The 18668-nt window shown below is 35.6% G+C and overlaps 1 protein-coding gene across 2 annotated transcripts in view; it reads left to right on the top strand.

Moving 5' to 3' along the window:
• LOC148406615 (CMP-N-acetylneuraminate-beta-galactosamide-alpha-2,3-sialyltransferase 1-like) overlaps positions 1–17908 on the top strand; it is a 50814-nt gene extending 32906 nt beyond the window's left edge. For both annotated transcript variants that reach the window (XM_088404205.1, XM_088404206.1), the window contains 5 exons: positions 4169–4362; positions 10047–10226; positions 13569–13614; positions 14849–14968; positions 15036–17908. In XM_088404205.1, the coding sequence (XP_088260331.1) occupies positions 4169–4362; positions 10047–10226; positions 13569–13614; positions 14849–14968; positions 15036–15209 (714 nt within the window). In that variant the 3' untranslated portion in view covers positions 15210–17908. The remainder of the gene's footprint in view (positions 1–4168; positions 4363–10046; positions 10227–13568; positions 13615–14848; positions 14969–15035) is intronic.
• The last annotated feature ends 760 nt before the right edge of the window (positions 17909–18668 follow it).

Consider the following 18668-nt stretch of genomic DNA (forward strand, 5'->3'; position numbering starts at 1 on the left):
TCAAGGATTGATTTACCTTTGAGCGTCTTATGGCCATAGTGAGTGTAGCCTAGCCTAGGCTAGGCTATCTTAGCCTTCTTTGTGTTTCTTGATTATCTCCAGCTTCGTTTCCATATGAATCATTTTCTTACGTCCCTCTTTAACTTCACTAGCAATCTTTGGACCCATGGCTAATCATTAGCGTAACCAATTAAAGTTTGAATTAAGTACTAAAATGCACTATAAATACATTTCTGTAAGCACTCACTGGAGAACAAAGCTTTAATGATCCGCCATTTTGGAACAAGTGACATCGACCAATAGCAGACCAGCATCTTAGTGTTTCTGGGACACCCACCAATAGTAGACCAGTATCTTGGGGAATCGTGCCACCGACCAATAAATAGCAGACCAGCATTGTAGTGACGTAATCAGTGACGCGTGTATAGACATATGAGCGCGACGTGACTCGTAAAGTCACACACGCACGCTGACCTCCATGTTCGAGGTATGGTAAGGCGAAAAAATGGCAAAAAGAGGGGACAAAAAAACGGAGTGGTCTTTGTCATAAGGTGAAAAAAACGTAAGGCAGGGACATCGTAAACCGGGGGTCCACTGTATACTGCAATGCTTTGACAGAACAAATTCTAAATAAGAACAAATTAATTGGAACATGGGGGTAATGCTAAAATGTGTTAAGAGTGACTCCTTTACAAAACATAAAATGTGTTTTATCTGATAAATTCTACACAGATGCACCTTGTCATTAGTAATGTAATTTTCTGGCAGGTGAGCCATAAATTAAACAAATTATTTTTTCTGTCTTCCGGAGTTGCTGAATAAAATGGAAAACATTTTTTTTCTAAATAAAAATAATCCAAACTAAAAGTAAATGTTACATTTAGAACACTAATTAATTTGAACAAAAATGTAATTTGTTTTTGTTCTTTTCAATTAATACCATACATGGGATAGCAGGCCTTATTTTAAATGTAAGTGTTATGTATATACAGTAATTTGGAATTCTTGTACATCCATATCAAAAAAGTAAGGTCAACATGAGAATTGTAGTTTACTTTATCACACAATAGTGTCCTCATTTTTTTTCTTCATCTTGCACTCAACAATTCTTACATAATTAAAAAAACAAAAACAAAAAACACGAACATCGATAGAACAGTAATTAAAAAAAAAAGGTAAGTAAAACAAAACACTGAAACTAACAAACCTAATTCACGGAATAAACCAAACTAACAATTAAATCTAATTGAAAATTAAATAGTAAACTTGGATGGAATTTATCCCAGGTCCCTTTGGCCAACAGACATTTGGCCAATCAACCAATCTGGCCACATTTTCACAAACAACCTTTCACACACGCATTCACACCTTTCACTAATTTGGAGCTGGGACCTTTGGACCTTTTTGTTTTTAATTTAGCGATCCCTTTTTATTTTCTTTCAAATAAAAGTGGTTGGCTTCTGAAAATAAACCTGCTGCGCTTATCTGGAAGGCAGCAGAGTGCATCCCCGATCCGGCATTCACCTCACACCGTGTCCAATTAGAGACCAGAGTTGAAAAAAGCCAAACGCAGGGTTGCCTCCTGTCGCAAGTGATTTGAGCAAACGCCTCGCAGACGAGGCCTCCCGAAGCAAATGTCATGCATGTCACCAGCTGACTGCCAATGATGGCAAGGGTGTGACCTGCGCATTAGCCTCAGCTATTTTTTTTTATAACACCGTACATCTCAATCCTAAATAGAATAGAAGGCACCCTATTTCCTCAAATAATGGTTGCCCTACTATTAGTCAGAGCCAAGTTGATCTTTTAAACTCCGGTCTAATTTTACAAGCACATGACTGAAAGTATTTGTGAAGTTAAGTTGGGGAAAAAAAATTTGGCGTTTTTTTGGTCGAAATTTGGTTAACTCATTTAATGCCATTGACGGCTATAGACATCACAGATGCATTTTTACAGGGCTGGAAGTGAATCAGTTAATCCTTACCCTGCCATTGTCAGTTCGTCAAGACTCTCGTATTACTTTACCTTTTAAGGTATTGGTATCTGTTGAGGCTGTCGATATGAGCCACTGATACTAAAGGCAGGAAAAACTGACAGAGAAAGTCCTCCTTGGCAGTAGTTTGCTCTATAATTCGGCAGTTCGACATATGAGCAATCAGCATATGTGACCGAAATAAAATCATTGGTCACAATGTTTTTGACATTTTGTTAATTGAAATTCTATATCTCAGGGGTATCAATGCCAAGTATCGGCAAGTACTCAATTAGTAGTGGGCTGAAACAACCCTAATTTTAGTGCTCTATATGGCTGCAGTTATTTTAATAATCGACTAATTTTTTTATCGTATTGTCGATTTTAATCAGACTTTTTGTAACTTTTTAATTTCCATCTCTCTTCAAAAACAGGGCATTACATATTATATTAGCATTACATATTATATCATATGCGTCAGGGCTGAATTTCTGTCGATTTGGACATTTTCAGATCCCTCAGTGATTGACCAAACGTGCATGATTTAATTCAGTGGTTGTCAAATGGGGGTACTTGAAGGAACTTCAGGAGATACTCAAGATTTTAAATAAAACAAACATGCAAAAAAATATTTTAAAATAATTATTCAATTAATTGTTTCAAGAAAATATAAGTTTATAAAACAAATTAAATAGGTTTTTCACTTTTATTATTGTAAAATGACTGATTCTCCCCCATACAAGAAAGGTTGGACCCAACGTGCCATGTGGGACCTCTCGTTACCTGTCAAGTTAATGATTTATTTTTGTGAATGTATCGCTACTAATATCTCAAAAGTTGAATATTTTTTATGTGGACAAATATTTATTCATAATTATTTATTTTTGAGAATGGGTCTAATAATAATTTATATAAATATATATATATATATATATATATATATATATATATATATATATATATATATATATATATATATATATATATATATATATATATATATATATATAAATTATTAATATATATGAACAGATCTGTAATGCAATCCCAAAACAAGACGCTTTATTTTGAGTAATTTTTTTAGTGGACAAATATGTATTCATAATTATTTCTTTTTGAGAATATGTCTGACATTTTATGTTGATTACCTTTTGTGGACGAATATTTATTAATAATCAAGTTAATGATCTATTTGTGTGAATGGCTCTCTGCTGGAATCCCAAAACAGGACACTTCTTGTTTAGTGATTGAATATTTTTCTGTGAAAAAAAAAAAAGTTTACTTTTTGTTAAGATTTGTTGAATTATCCAAATAAGAACACTTTAAGATGATTATTTTTTGTGGACCAATACAAATTAAGCTTGAAAGGGTCTAAAGGTTAATAAATCAGACACTGATGGCATGTTTTAAGTTTTTATAACCCATAAATGATTTGCACTGGTTAAGGTGTACTTGGCTGAAAAGATTTTTCAAAGGGGCTACATCACTGAAAAAAAAAAGGTTTAGAACCACGGATTTTATTCATTCAATCCCAAGGACATATTCTTACCTGTTTCTAAGAGTTTTTAAGAGTCCAAACACACGTTTTTAAGCTTGGCTATAGGATGGTCTGAAAAAAGGTTGGTGAATTAAAAATTAATTAAACAGTTTATTTTTACTGGTACTTTGTTAGTATCGGAGTATCCGAATTCCAACATGAAACAGAAATTTCAAAATACAGTATCTGGAGACTATCAGGAGTCTCGGTAGCTCTGTAGTGGTTGTTCCATAATGTTGTGTGCATCCATGTACCTGTGGCTTCAAGCTCTTTGGCTTATTTGGCAATTCAAAATCAATTAAATCCAGTAGTCACCTTATTGGAAGAAATTGCACACTATTTAGTGTACGTCAGAAGAAAATAAATTCCGGTGGGCTCTGAATGAGTTATCTAGCAGAAAAGTCTCGTCTCTGTTTCCAGCCTGCTTGGCACGCATAGCAGAGCGCACACATGCTGCTGCATTTCTTTTATCTGCTGTCTCAGCGAGTTGAAAGCCACCAGAAGACGACCAGGCCAGGAGCCCCCCCTTAGGACGAGTCAGTTATGTGTTGGCCTCATGAAGCTCCTTTGCCCTTGTTCAATCGCTTCCACTTAAATTTAGCCCACGGCCAATCGCACGTTATGAGGCCAATGTTTATGTGTGCCCCCCCACCCTCCAGTGGCTGCAGTTTGAGAAGCGACCAGCCAACTTCAGCGAGGTGGTGGAGGAGCTTTTCCAAATCGTTCCTGATGACACGCTCTATGATGACGCCGGGCCGAAGCGGTGCCGGACCTGCGCCGTCGTGGGGAACTCTGGGAACCTGAAGGGATCCAAGTATGGAGGCCTCATCGACTCCAGTCACTTTATTATAAGGTCAGTAAATCAATCTCTCTTTCTATGGGGAAAACATGCAAACTCCATATATATGTAGTTTTGTTCAATGTAGTTTACAGGAAGAGAAACTGAATTAAAAGAGGGTCATAGAAATACATTACAACGGTCTTTAAAAGCATTTTTTTTTTTTTTTAGGGGGGATAAGTTTCCATTAAATCCAAGATCTTACTCTACCATACAAGCTTCTTAGAAAATAGATGTTGAAAAATAATATGAAAAATAATATATATATATATATATATATATATATATATATATGTTTATTCAGATATATATTCAAATTTATATTTATATGTATAATTTCATCAATATTTAGAAAAAATGTATTTTTTTTATTCATTACAGAGATTAATTTTTGAAAATAAATAATTTAATCACTTCATAGCAATAATGTATGCACCAATTATGCACTCAACACTTGTTTTGGCTCCTATGAGATAAACTTTAGATCCAAAATGTTTTCTACATGCACTGGTTGGATAAAAACCAACTACTAATGAAATGGCAATTGTAATGGAAAGACGAAAAGTATCTTGGCAATGAAGCAGCATTGTCTTAATTAAAAATTCCATTTTCCCAAACATGATGTCACCGCGAAACAGCCGCCCCGCTTATCATCCGGCCCAGCCACCTCCATGACAGCCCTACGCCGTTGTCTTACCGATTCAATTATACGGTTCCGCTACCAGTGAGACACACGTTTCCAATCCCAGCTATTAGTGTAGCGTATTGTTGCATGGCGCTGGAAATATTCTCCGGTCTTTTTAATTCATCCCAGCGTGATATTTGCAGTCACGCCTGGTTGGGGGGCCGTGGTACTGAGCCAAAAGGTCATATGGAGCGGCAATCCAACAAGCTCGGTAACAATGGAATTCATTCAGTCGTTCACCAAAGGCTCCATCCATAAATTTTTTCGCTCCGAATGCAGATAGCGCAAGAACAATGTTTATTGGTAGTGGTGGGAATCCATCAGTCTTGTGTTGCTATTTGCTGTGCTGAATTGTGGATCAGTCAAAAGCTTATATTGGCAAGCATGATGTAAGCCAGTGCAAATAACTTCATTAAGATGGATAGCAATTGGTTTTCGGCGCATCGCCTTTGCTTGTTGTTTGAAATTGGCTTTAAAACTGGGATTGTGCACCACTGTTGATAAAGCAATGCCAGGCGTTACCTCATGAATTGGATTGCTGAGATGCTAAAAGGACAAAGAGTGTAATCGCGGGTGATACCGCAAGATGATACATCAACGTCATCGCTGCAAATATGCCTCCTAGTAGCTGCGTGCAGCATAGGCGATGACATCTGCTCGGATTGACTGCTTTGTAAATGACATGCTATCCTTCATGATTTTGTCTGTGAAAATAGAGTTCAGCCATCACCTATTTAAGGATGGGTATTTGCAACTTTATTCACTGATTCTTGATATTATTTATATATCTTGCTATGAAACTATCTTCTGTCTTTAGCTATTGATAAGCGGTTGAGAAGGTGGACGGACGGAGGGACGGGCTGGCGGGCGGATGCAATCTCCTTACTATACTTTTAAATTGTCACAATGTTACTAGTGGTGTCATGCATCTGACTAGGGTTACACATTTATGGCCAACATAATAATCACAATTATTTTGATCAATATTGAAATCACGATTATTCATCACGATTATTCATCATGATTGGTCAAATATGTCTATTTATTGCCCTTTTTTGAAACAAGCAGTATACAAACAAGGCTTCAAAGCTTGATACTTACAAATAATAATGAATTAATATAAATAAATGAAGGAAATAATAATTAAAACAAATGGCACACAGGGCAACACAGTTAACTTACTTGTTGAGTGCAAACCAATGAAAAAAATGATGCCTACTTAAAACCAAGCACATTATTTACTTTTAAGCAAATCTTAATCAATTAGGACTCAAAATGTCATTTTCGGTCATTTCAAACCGAATTTATTCCAACTTTTTGACAATTGGATTTTTCAAAATCGGTCTCAATTGACAACTAGCACTACGTATATTAGGAATCAGGTGGGAAACTCAACGCTATTTCACACTGGTAACAGGTGGGAAATTCAACACTATTTCACACTGGTATTTTACGGCTTTTGTTATGCAAACAATTGGAAAACATTGTCCCCTGGTGGTAGGATGATAAGTGAACGATGAAGCTTGATTTTAGCTGGAGTGTAGCTGGCTTTTTAAATGTTAATATTGCAGAGGATCAGCTTAATCAATTGTGGCAGCCAATATCGTGATCGTGATTAAAATTCAAGTAATTGTGCGGCCCTAAGTCTGACGAATGCTAACCCTTAAAAAACTTCCAAAAAAGATAGTGGATTAAAAAAAAGAAAAATATATGACTTTGTCAATGCCAAACTATGTTTATGCATTGCATTATTAAAAATAATTATATTAATTATATTAATAAAATTGTCTTCATAGATTTTCCTCAAAGTTGCTTTTCTTTACGTAGGTAAAAAGCTGCCTTACTAATCATGTCAGTTTTTTGTTTTTTTTGATGAAATGAAGATAGTCTTTTTATGTTCATAAAATCGCATGAATTTAATGATATTTTTTGGGAGGTTCTCTTCCTATATTCGTGGTCATTTTGTCCAAATAAATTTGCTTTATTTTTTACTGTTTTTTTTTTCAATAAAATTGGTTTACTTAAAGAATCTGCAAAAGGTATTCCGAATTGAATCAGATTATTTACTATTTACTCATTCTCTACCATTGACGTCAAAAGATGTCAAAGATCCATTTTTATGAGTTGGCAGTGATTTAGTTCAATGCAAATATATTGAGATACGTGTCAAATCGTTTTTCATTGGAGACATTTGTTCCTTACAGTACTGACAGGGTTCAATTCATTGTCTGTATAAAAGACAACATTTAACCACCTAATAGAATCGCATTGAATGAAACTAATTTGTTCAACTTTAAAACTGAAATGTCCTTGAATCATATTGCACAACATTCGAGAGCAAGGGAGAAAATAGATGTTGAAATTGTTAAAATATGAATACACTAAATCCGTGAAAGTCATTCATATTGGCAAAATACAGCATTATATGACTGGTTATGCCTAAGCACATCCATGCAAACGAATTCTATATGAAACACAGCTTAGTCAGCAGCATGCTCCTCCGGCAATGCCATGACATCATTGCTGCCTTGTGCATGATTTCACTTTTGCTCCTCGCACTTGTGTGAACTCTTTGCTTTCCCGCTTTAACGGTTTCTTTTCTTTTTAATATCTAAATAAATAAGCACAAAAAGTGCAGATCCTTAACGAAACGCTTAAAATTGAAAGTTTCTATTAAACCCTGCAGTCTTTTATGCATCTTGATCTGATGTCTCTGCACGCCTAATAAAATGTGCACGGTGCTCATCTGGAGGATTAGTCAGCCACGAGCACGTAAGCCACGAGCACGTATTTTGAGAAGTTAACCTTAGAAGAAGACGAAGGAGTAGAGGCAACAGCAGCGGTGGCAGTCAGCGTGTGAAATAAGACAGTAGTGAAATACCACTGACCTTTAAAGTGTTACTTGCTTATTACATGCTGCGTGAGCTCACGCTGCACCCCGAGCACAAGGGCAACATTTAAGGATATTGTGAGAAATTTTTGAAAAAGTAAACCTATCAACCCAGATTGACACAAAAGCATATGAAGGAAATCATTTGTAGGGTTTAAATTGGAAAAAAATGAAATTATATATATATATATATATATATATATATATATATATATATATATATATATATATATATATATATATATATATATATATATATATATATATATATATATATATATATATATATATATATATATATACAGTATATATATAAATATTATGGGGGTTATGTGAAGTTTAATTGCAATAAAATAAGAACTATCATCACTTGTATTTTTTAGTTTCAGGCACTTGGGTGCACTTTATTATTTTGATCTCCTTTAGACTAGACCCATATAATCGCCGTAAAAATTAATTAACAGTTGTAGAAAGTTGATTTATATCGCTTTTTTCTTTCGTTAATTAAAAAGGATACAGGTTTAAGTTAACTTCTCCAATTTTCATAGATTATTTATAGCCAGTGCGTCAAGTGGGGGTGTGCGAAAAATCTTCTCTTTCCAAGGCACTGTATTAGCTGTCTAAAAATATCTCAAAAATATTAAAATTTGTGTGGCGTTTAGCTTATCCAATGTGGTTCAAATGTTGTCCCAAAATACAATACTAGTACTTAATAGTACTTAAGTACTAAGAATCAGCGATGCAATGTTTTAATTACTTTGTTAGTTAAGTACTAAAATAATGATTACATTAGAGGCTAAAATTACTAAAGTAATTAATTACTCTATTTATTACATTAGATGCTAGAAATACTAAAGTAATTGATTACTGTAGAAAGTAATCAGTCATGTAACTAAGTAGTATTTAAATACTTTAGCAACAAGCACAATACAATAAGCACTAGTAATCGATACCTAGGTACTAAAGTAAACAATATTGTTAACTTTAATGTATTAAGTAATTGATTCCTTTAGTGCTTAACTTATGCAATTCTAAAGATGTATTTATACCTCTTCAATCCCAGGTAATAATGTCCGGATTTTTTTTTCCAAATATTAGCGTAAAAGAGAGTCTCAAAATTATTTCCCATACAAATGAAATACCTGGGTTTAAATGTCTTAGACTCTTGAAAGACACATAAAAAATTGTCTTTGGGATTGAATGCGTTATTTACCAAAAGTAATTGATTACTTTATTACTTAATTAATTTAGCACCAGACACTCCTTTAGCCCAAATGCTTAAAGAAAATGATCGTGTGATAGAATTTCTGCATTCATAAAAAGAAATAAAAATGTCTTTGGTGTTTATTCAAGTAACCTAATACAAAATTCTTAAAATAATGCCACTGGAAAAACAACAAACAAGCTAGTCACCGCTTAAACAATCTCCTTGGAATAAAATTGTTTTTGCAACAGTGCCATGCAAAATGTGCCTGTTAAAACCTTTCACCAGGAAAGGTGTGAGTTATTAAATGCACCAAAAAATATTCAGTTTTGAATCCCACCATCTAACAGGTGTTTATTAACTATTGACATGAAGCAACACTAGGAATCTTGCATGAACTTCACAAGTGGTGGACTCACATTCATATTGTGACTCTACTGTAGATGTAGCAAAAAAAAAAAAAAAAAAAGAGACTTCTTTTTCTGTGGTGAATGGAAACTAGATTCCTTTTGCCAAAAGTGGCCTGACAGGTTTTGGTGGAAAATGTCAGCCTGTTGCATAGCTGTCATCGGCAGAATGAGTAATGAGCAAAATGATATTGGCAAGACAGGGCATGTTACTCACAGGTGGTGCTGGGGGTCATCCTAATGATTTGTCTCCCGCGTGTTACTGACAGCTTGAATTCTGGCCAATTACCTCTGCTTGCAGGAGGGAGTATTGTCGGCCGTAATAACAGGGAGCCCAGCGTTGTCGTGCTGAAAATGGACATTGGATTGTTCTAAATTGCTGTTTGGGAGTCCACAAATTGCCAGGCCGGGAACATATTGTGCTTTTCTTTGTGTGCTTACATTGTGCTCAAAATAAATGTCTGTTTTGATCCGACAAATCAAATCTGGATAAATTGTGCTTTTTGCTACCAGAATGAACCAAGCTCCCACAGCTGGGTTTGAGGAAGATGTGGGCGCCAGGACTACGCATCACTTACTGTATCCGGAAAGCGCCAGGGACCTGGACAACGCCACCAGCCTGGTGCTCATCCCTTTCAAGACTCTGGACCTGCAGTGGATCATCAGTGCCTTGACCACGGGCACCATTAAACAGTATGTGTGGCTATTCACATGCCTCAATAGTTCATGATTGTTAACAAAGATATGTATAGCAAAAATACAGTAGTTCATGCCGCCCTCCTATAAAAGGGTTCATAAATGATGCCCTAGAGAGTCCGCAAAGCAAATCTTTTCTTTAAATATATAAACCTACTCAATTCACTTTAACGTAGTTTTCTTGTCACCAGAATGCCGCAAGATGGAGGCAAAGCATTAATTCACTTAAACATAGTTAGTAGGCATTTCGGGATCTGATTACTGTAGTTCATTCGTTATCCAGCCGGTTAAGAAATGACCCAGTTACCGAAATGGCTAGTTATTGAGTTTGTTAGCCAGCTATCTAACTATTTCTAAACATCCTCGAAAAGTAGTTAGTTAGTTAGTTAGTTAGTTAGTTAGTTAGTTAGTTAGTTAGTTAGTTAGTTAGTTAGTTAGTTAGTTAGCCAGGTGAATGAACTTGTTAGCTACCAAAATGGCTAGTCAGTTTGTTGGCCAGGTAGCTAGCTAGCAGACTAGATTCTTCTAAACATCTTCGAAAAGTAGTTAGTTAGTTAGTTAGTTAGTTAGTTAGTTAGTTAGTTAGTTAGTTAGTTAGTTAGTTAGTTAGTTAGTTAGTTAGTTAGTTAGTTAGTTAGTTACCTACCAAAATGGCTAGCGATCTAATTTGTTATCCTGGTAGTTAACAAATGAACTAGTTAGTTTCTGAAATGGCTAGATAGCTAGTTTATCTGCCTGCTAGCTAATGAATGAACTATTTAGTTACTGAAATGGCTAGTTAGTCTGTTAGCTGGCCAGGTAAGTTGACCTATCTAGCTAACTTCTTCTAAACATCTTTGAAAACTAGTTAGTTAGTTAGTTAGTTAGTTAGTTAGTTAGTTAGTTAGTTAGTTAGTTAGTTAGTTAGTTTGTTACCAAAACGGCTAGCTACCTCGTTTGTTAGCCCGGTAGCTAACAAATTAACTAGTTAGTTACAGAAATGGCTAGTTAGTCAGTGTGTTAGCCAGGTAGGTAGTTATCAACTTCTAAACAGCTTCTAAACCTATTTAATTAGTATTTTCATTTTAACCCTTAACTGTTTAATAGTTTACACGCAAAAAGGGCCTTTATTTGCCAAATGTTTTTCTATTGATAAGTGCTAACAGGCAAGAATTTTCAGGGAACGTAATTTAAATAATGGCTGTTACAGAGGCTTTCGGCCGTTTTGCTTGTTTGGACTATCGGCCAAAAGTGGCCGCTGTGCCCAGTAAAGGGTTAATGATGGCATTTCATGTACTGTCATCTTGCTTTATTTCATAAGAGTTTGATGGATGAATGAATGAACATTTATGTTTTCATTTTGTTTTTACCTATTTCACTTTGTGCTCCATTTACCATTTACTGATTAAGCCTATTCCGGAATTTACCATATTTCTTCAATGTGGTCAAAGTTCGCTTTCTTAATGATGTCTGTGTTTCTTTTAATGGCGTCACACTTCGCTTCATTTATCACTTTGTCATTTGAAAATACTGCCAAAAAAGGGATGAAAGGACACAGTAGTTCCTAATTTGCAAAATGGGGTTGCCACCAGTGGAAAAACATTTCTTTAGTTTTGATAAGAAAAATATTTTCAGTTTGTTGTTTTAATTGGAGTGAAACTTGGATAAATAAAAGTAGTAATGGGAGACAGTGTCATCAAACAACAGGTGAGATGATCATTAAGTGTATAAAAGTGATTTACTGTCATTGGAATATGGTTGGCGTATTAATTAAAATGATGAATAGGTCCAGGTGTAGTTTCGAATCCATTTTTTTTTTTTATTTTATTATTACGTGATATTTCATTCAAGTTATACTCAAGCATAAATGTGTCTTAAAGGCAGTTTGTAAAGTTGGTGCGCTAAGGTGCTTTTAAAAAACGACACTGCGATTTGCCAAAACAAGAATAATGCTCCAATAAATTCCTCCCCCGCCTGCTAAATCCTCAATGGTCTGTGGTTTAATGACTGAGCCTGCCTGATAGTAAAAAAAAAAAAAAAAAATGAATGTATACTTCTGCCTATAACTCAGCACCAGAGGTAAACCCAAACAAATGTCCCTAATAAAAGTGCAGTTGTTGCCCGAGTAATCATTCAGCATCATTAAATGTCATTTTACAAGCTGAAAGACTGCACCGTAGAAGGTGGAATTGTGTGTGTGTTTAAAGCACACTCTTCATTTCATGTTGGCTGTCCTGAAGTTGAGAAACTGAATGTAAACTAAACAGTAAGGGGTGAAAATGCATACCAGCTCCTTTCTCAAGAAAAAAAAATCTTATGTTCTGGTGGTATTTTTTTCTGTGGGTTGTTCTTGTGGTTTTCTGTTCTTTTCTGTTTTGGACATTTGTTATTTTTTAATTATCTTTTCGAGTTGTGGGGTTTTCTTCATATTCAACATCTTCATGTTTAACCCTTTCACTCCTGTTGGGACAATGCGTCCCACAATGATTGCGTCAACCTGCTTGTGTTAACCTGCTTCCCTTGTGTTGGCCAATCAGCTACCTAAGTTTTAAGTGCATTTAATTTCTTGTTTCCTTTCATCTCATTGTTGAAGTGTCATTGTTGATTATGTTTTTCCTGTTTCTCTAGTGTTAGTGTCCGTAAGTTTCTCTTCAAGTGTTTCCGTAGTGAATTTATTGCCGCGTTTTTTTTGTTGTTGTTTTTTTTTTACTTTGTATGCCTTTCTGTCCTTGTTTAGTTTTTACCCACTGCATAGTAAATTACTATTTTTTCAAACACACCCTGTCTCCCTGCAATTGGGTCCACATCTTCCACATCTCTCCCAACCATGCATGGTCACAAAAAAAAAAAACAGGTTAACTCGTGAGTGGGAGTGAATGAGATTTTAGTCCTTTCCACCCCCCCCCAAAAAAAAATAATTATAATTATAATTATAATGTGTGTGTAATTTCGCTCTTTCAGGAAAACACAATACAATTTATTTATTTATTTTTCTGTGCAACTCCCGTAGCTCTCTCTCACGCATTATCTCCCATTTCTCGCTGAGGTTTGCATTTCCGGATAACAAACAGATTCCGTATTTGTCACGCATATGAAAAATGACACAAATATAAGCCAAGCCGATGTGAATGTGAAATGTCCTCCTGTGGCATTTAATCTGTTTTGCTCAAACATGCGTTAACAACAATGACACGGGCCATCATCACCTAAATGAGATGGAAGGCGTTCATTGACTACTGCATCATGTGTGTGTCACATCACTAACTGCATAAACAGGCCGTAAAATGTAATTGATTGGCTGTTTTCAAGGTAATGACAGAACACGCTAACTTGGTCATTGTTTTGTCTCTTTGCGAACAGCACTTACATGCCAGTGATGTCCAAGATAAAGGCAAACAAAGACAAGGTATGTCTTAGTTTTCCCTTTCAAAGGTTTTTTTGTTTTGAATTGAGGATGTAATTTGTCTGCAGTTATAGCAATACAGCAATATTCATCCTCATTTTTCAAGGCTCGTTACTATGCATGAGCTCACACGATTACACTAAAGAATATGTAAATCAGGAGGGGGGGTGTAAATAATTCCTTGAAAATGAATGCCACCATGTTCCAATGTTACTGCAAAAATAGTTTTGTGTGCAATATTTTTTTTTAGTCTTTTCTGGAGGAATTGCTTGCTGATATGCTGAACGACAAATTATGGATAAGTGTTGAATGATGTAGGATGCTTCGGAATTATAATTGAACAATGCGGTATGATGTGAAATACCATTTATTTATGCAGAATTATCTGGACAGTTTCAAATTGGGACAACTTGACTTGGTTGTACAATGGAAAAATAGAGGGATTTTTTTTTAAACTACAGTTTTTGGCGTTTATCTTTCGTTAAAAAAATAGTTGAGGTAAGATTAGCAATTCAAAGTTGAAATGGTTTGTAAAGGTAAAAATGTGGATTATACAGCTTGGGGGAAAAAAAAAGCCCCCAAAAAATATTTGGCCTTTATTTTTGAACATTTGAAAAAAAAGATGAATAAACTGAACAGGGTTTGAGTTCATCAAAAATTGTTGAAATTAGCTGGAAATGAAAACAAACAAAAAACTCTCATGTTTAATAATTCCAGAAAAAAAAGACTCTGTGGTATGGATTTAATTTTGGCCTTTTTTTTAAATTGAAATGAACAGTTCAAAATTGGAAAGGTTAGTTAAAAAATGTGGGAATTAGAGTTGAGAAAATATAATAAATAATATGGAGCTTTTATTTTGAAATTGTGAAAAAAAATCTATATGCTAAACCGTTTGAATTGAGAATGGTTTGAATTGGTCCAAAAATGTGGAAATTGGAGGAATTGGTTTGAAATTTTTTTTGCCCTTTAGAATAAAATAAAGAATTTGCAGTATGGATAAACTGAACAATTTCAAGTTGGACAGTCAAAAATGCGGAATAGATGGAAAAAAGGCTTTACATTTAAAAATTGTTATCTTGGACCAAATTATTAGGTACACTTGCATCATCGAGAAAGGGTCCATCGGGAGCTTTTGATTCTGCCCGACACACCATTATTAAAGCTCCCAAAATAAACCCAAAACCAGCAATATTATTACTTTGCTTTTAGTAATTATTGTCTCATCTATCTTGTGCAGGTGTTGATTTACAACCCCAAATTTTTCAAGTACGTCCATGAGTCTTGGCTGGAGGGGCACGGTCGTTATCCTTCCACGGGCTTCCTCAGTTTGCTGTTCGCTATCCACATTTGTGACGAGGTAACACCAGTGCAACTTCTCATTCATAATTGAACATTTTCTAAAATGTGTTGTGCTCATATTGCAGGTGAGCGTGTTTGGATTTGGCGCAGACCAGAACGGAAACTGGCACCACTACTGGGAGGAAAACCTCTTAGCCGGCGCTTTCAAAAACACAGGAGTCCATGATGCCGATTTTGAATATAACGTCACGCATCTTTTGGCAGACAAACACAAAATCCGAATGTTTAAAGGTAGATGATGCCAGGAGGTGCCTGTGAACTGTTGGATGAACATCGTATAAACCCCTAAAGAGGAAGATATCTTCAGCTTCTGACCATATTTGTTACAGCCTTGATAAAGTGCCCAACCATGATCTAAAATTGGAGCAAAAATCCTTGGCAACTTTATTATTTGGCTTTTGAACACAGATTCTATTTTCCCTGGTGGCGGCAGCACTTCATCCCCACTTTGTCATTTTACAGTAGCTGCCACCCCAATTGTGTGCAAATAATAAAATTTTCCATATTTTTGTCCCTTTGAACCAACTGTGAGGCTTTATTTGTAGTAGGTGTCAAAAAAGAGCTTTATTTATGTTGAGACATAGCTCTATGTCACATTTCTCTCATGTAATTGGTCTAAAAAATGCGGTGCCTTATCTGTAATGATTTCGAGAGGTGGGCAGTTCAACCTTGCTGACAAAGTCCATGAAATGATGTTTGTCGATGTACCGCTGAATGAGATTTTTAAAACAACTTAGACTGACAGAACATTAGATTTGGTCCGTCATTTTAATCCATCATTGAAATTGTAACCACAATTGTGGTTAAAACACAACAAAACATCTGTCACAGTTAGTAATGGTTTATCACCTCACCCAGTTAAATAATCCCAATTTCCCCAAAATATTCACACTACCATTTACTTGGGAGCTTGGAGGTGTAAAAATAGTCTAAATGGGCAGCAAGCATATATACATATGCATACATGCACTCAGGAATAGCTAGTGAGAACTACAGCATCAGTATGTAGCAACCACTATTAAGAGAGAAATCGTCCCCAATAGTATGTTGCATTGAGCAACACTTTCTCCTCATTGCATGGCTGGGAAGTAATTTTTTTGTGCTGCATTTCAGTCACAGCTTCATGAACTGAATTGCATGCTGCACACAATCTACCTGAGCCAATTTCTTTTAAAAAACCTTAAGTAAAAATGCAATGTTTAGAATCAAGTATTAAGAGATTTTTGTGTTATTTTGCTTTTAAATATGAATGAATAAATTGTGTGTACAGCGATGCGCAAATTATTCTGATATGCCTTCCCATTTTAGTAGCCAATGAGCGCAAGTGTGACAATCTCACTCTGATTGGGTTAGCCAGGAAATCCAAGATAGAATTTTTTATTTTCACGCCAAAAAGGCATTATCCAGTAAATTAAGCTTAGCAAAACCTTGGTTTTTACTTGTAGTGTATGTGATAGATGCCATGTGTTCAAATGTGATTTATGTAACTGTCACTTAAAATTTATTTTCAAACAGTTAAAATAGATGGTAATATGGACAGAACGGAGAGGTCAAAAACCATTTTTAACACAATACTGCTCCCTAGTGGACGTGATAGCTTACAGTCTAGTTCTGATGACACACATTGAACATACATGCTGTTTGATATGTATCCTCCGTGGTGGACATGATTGCTTATTGCAGTCTGGTGCCAAGGGAACACACACTAGGCCCAACGGTGCCGAACTCATTTTTGCCGCGTGCCATTTTGTAGCTACAACTTCCTTCATTGGGCCGATATGATGAGGAAATCAAGTCCTTTTTAAATCGGCTTGTAATGTTATTATTGTACACAACAAATTGATGGCTTAGTAGTTTTGGAATCAGAAGTAAAGGATACGAGTTTGTTGAACTATTGTTGAAGTTACTGTTACAAAACAAAAGAAAAATGACTGCATAAACTTAACGTTCTTAGTTATTACACAGGACAAGTTAAAATTTTGGAACTGAGTTTAGCAAGGGTCATGGACATTTATATGATTTGTTTCGCCACATAAAATACTGTGAGGGCACGGATTGAGTTTGAATGAGTTTGAGTTTGACACCTGTGCACTAGGCTCTGTGGTGTGTGATTACTGGTGGTTTAATGTGTTTAAGCACACCTACTTAATTTGGATGATTAAAGTGGTTTAGCTTTTTTCTAAGGCCAAGCTGTGGACAGTAGTGTTTTGTGTTGTTGTTTTTTTCAGAGGTTTAATTCTTTGGATGAAGGAAATTTAATTTTGGGTGGGGCGGGTGCGTTGATGGCACCTACGATTACAATTATTGGCTTGAAAAAAAGGCGGACCAGCGATGACGGAAGAGTAGGCGGGGTTCCTAGGATGGACGCCTGACGGACCATAAAAAATGTAAAATACCCACCTCGAATGATTTGCATTTTTTTTACACAATTGAATTAAAACTACCAAGTGCCTTTACTGAGTGTAACTGGTGTCTGAAGAATTCTTTAAGCTCCAGCCACTGCTCTGTAAAATGTTTATACATTCCACCGAATCCACAGGGGGAAAAAAGTGATAAGAATTTGGACATTTGCACACAACTGCCTGTGCAGTTTCAAAATAATCATGTTACCTTCTGGTTTGGAATCAACACTGATGTCGATGGTAGTTGGGCGAACGTGTGATTTTATGTTTTGCTTCGTGTGCCTTAAAATATTTGGTTTATTTTTGTCCTCCGGGAGTGCAGTCTAATTTCAAATGAGCTGATTTAAATGTCATGTCATTTTGTGCTGCTGCCAAACATGTCGACAGTGCCACCAAGTGGACAACAATTTTCAAGCAGTTTGATTTTTTTTTTTGATGTAGGAATTTACTCTGTGCTCGTGATGGCACTGGTGTTCGAAGTATTGCATTTATGCCATCAAAATGAAATTTAAATAAACTTTCTGTTCTGAAAAATATGCATTGCATTGTCATGTTTTCACAAATTTACTTCACACGCAACTCATACATAAACAATTATCTCTTGACTCATATTATTTAGGAATTACAAGCGAAAGCCAAAATTTTCGATCCCCCCCCCCCCACCTACCGAAGCTAATAAGCTAATACTACTCAAAACTTGAAGTTGCACACCTACAAGCACAAAATTCAGGAAAGTATATTGAAAAGGCTTGTATCGATTGTTGAAATTACAAAATGGTAAATGCACTATTGTTTTTCAAGTCAGCGACTTGGCTGACGGATAATTAGAGCATTAAGAGTAAATTAGTTTTAAACACTAGGGTACATAAACTGATGAACCATGTCTACTTAATTTGTGTCCTTTCTACTTTATTAAACGATACATAAAGTGCCTTTTATTAAGTCCAGTCGTTAGCCAATGATGTTGGCTCCTTTTGCCATACAGTGGTGGCACAGCATCGTTATTTTTCTCATTGGAACCATTGTTGTGGCCACTAACAGGTAACAATTTTTAGCAAGCTGTGGTGATAAATGATAGTGATACTATTCAATGATACTTTTCAAATGATAGTAACATCCTGCATCATGAAAACATTACACTTGATTGACAAGTCCCCCCCAAAGCCTCCCATTTGCACTAAGATAGTAATATGACAGTCATGGTTACATAAAACCAAGACAAGTATATTTATAAGAATGTTCAGGACATTGCAAACAGCATTTTCTTTTAGCTGAAAACCATATGAACCGTTGTAA

The sequence above is a fragment of the Hippichthys cyanospilos genome, chromosome 21 (genome assembly GCF_059441005.1).
Source record: "Hippichthys cyanospilos isolate Australia breed blue-spotted pipefish chromosome 21, RoL_Hcya_1.0, whole genome shotgun sequence".
NCBI lineage: Eukaryota > Metazoa > Chordata > Actinopteri > Syngnathiformes > Syngnathidae > Hippichthys > Hippichthys cyanospilos.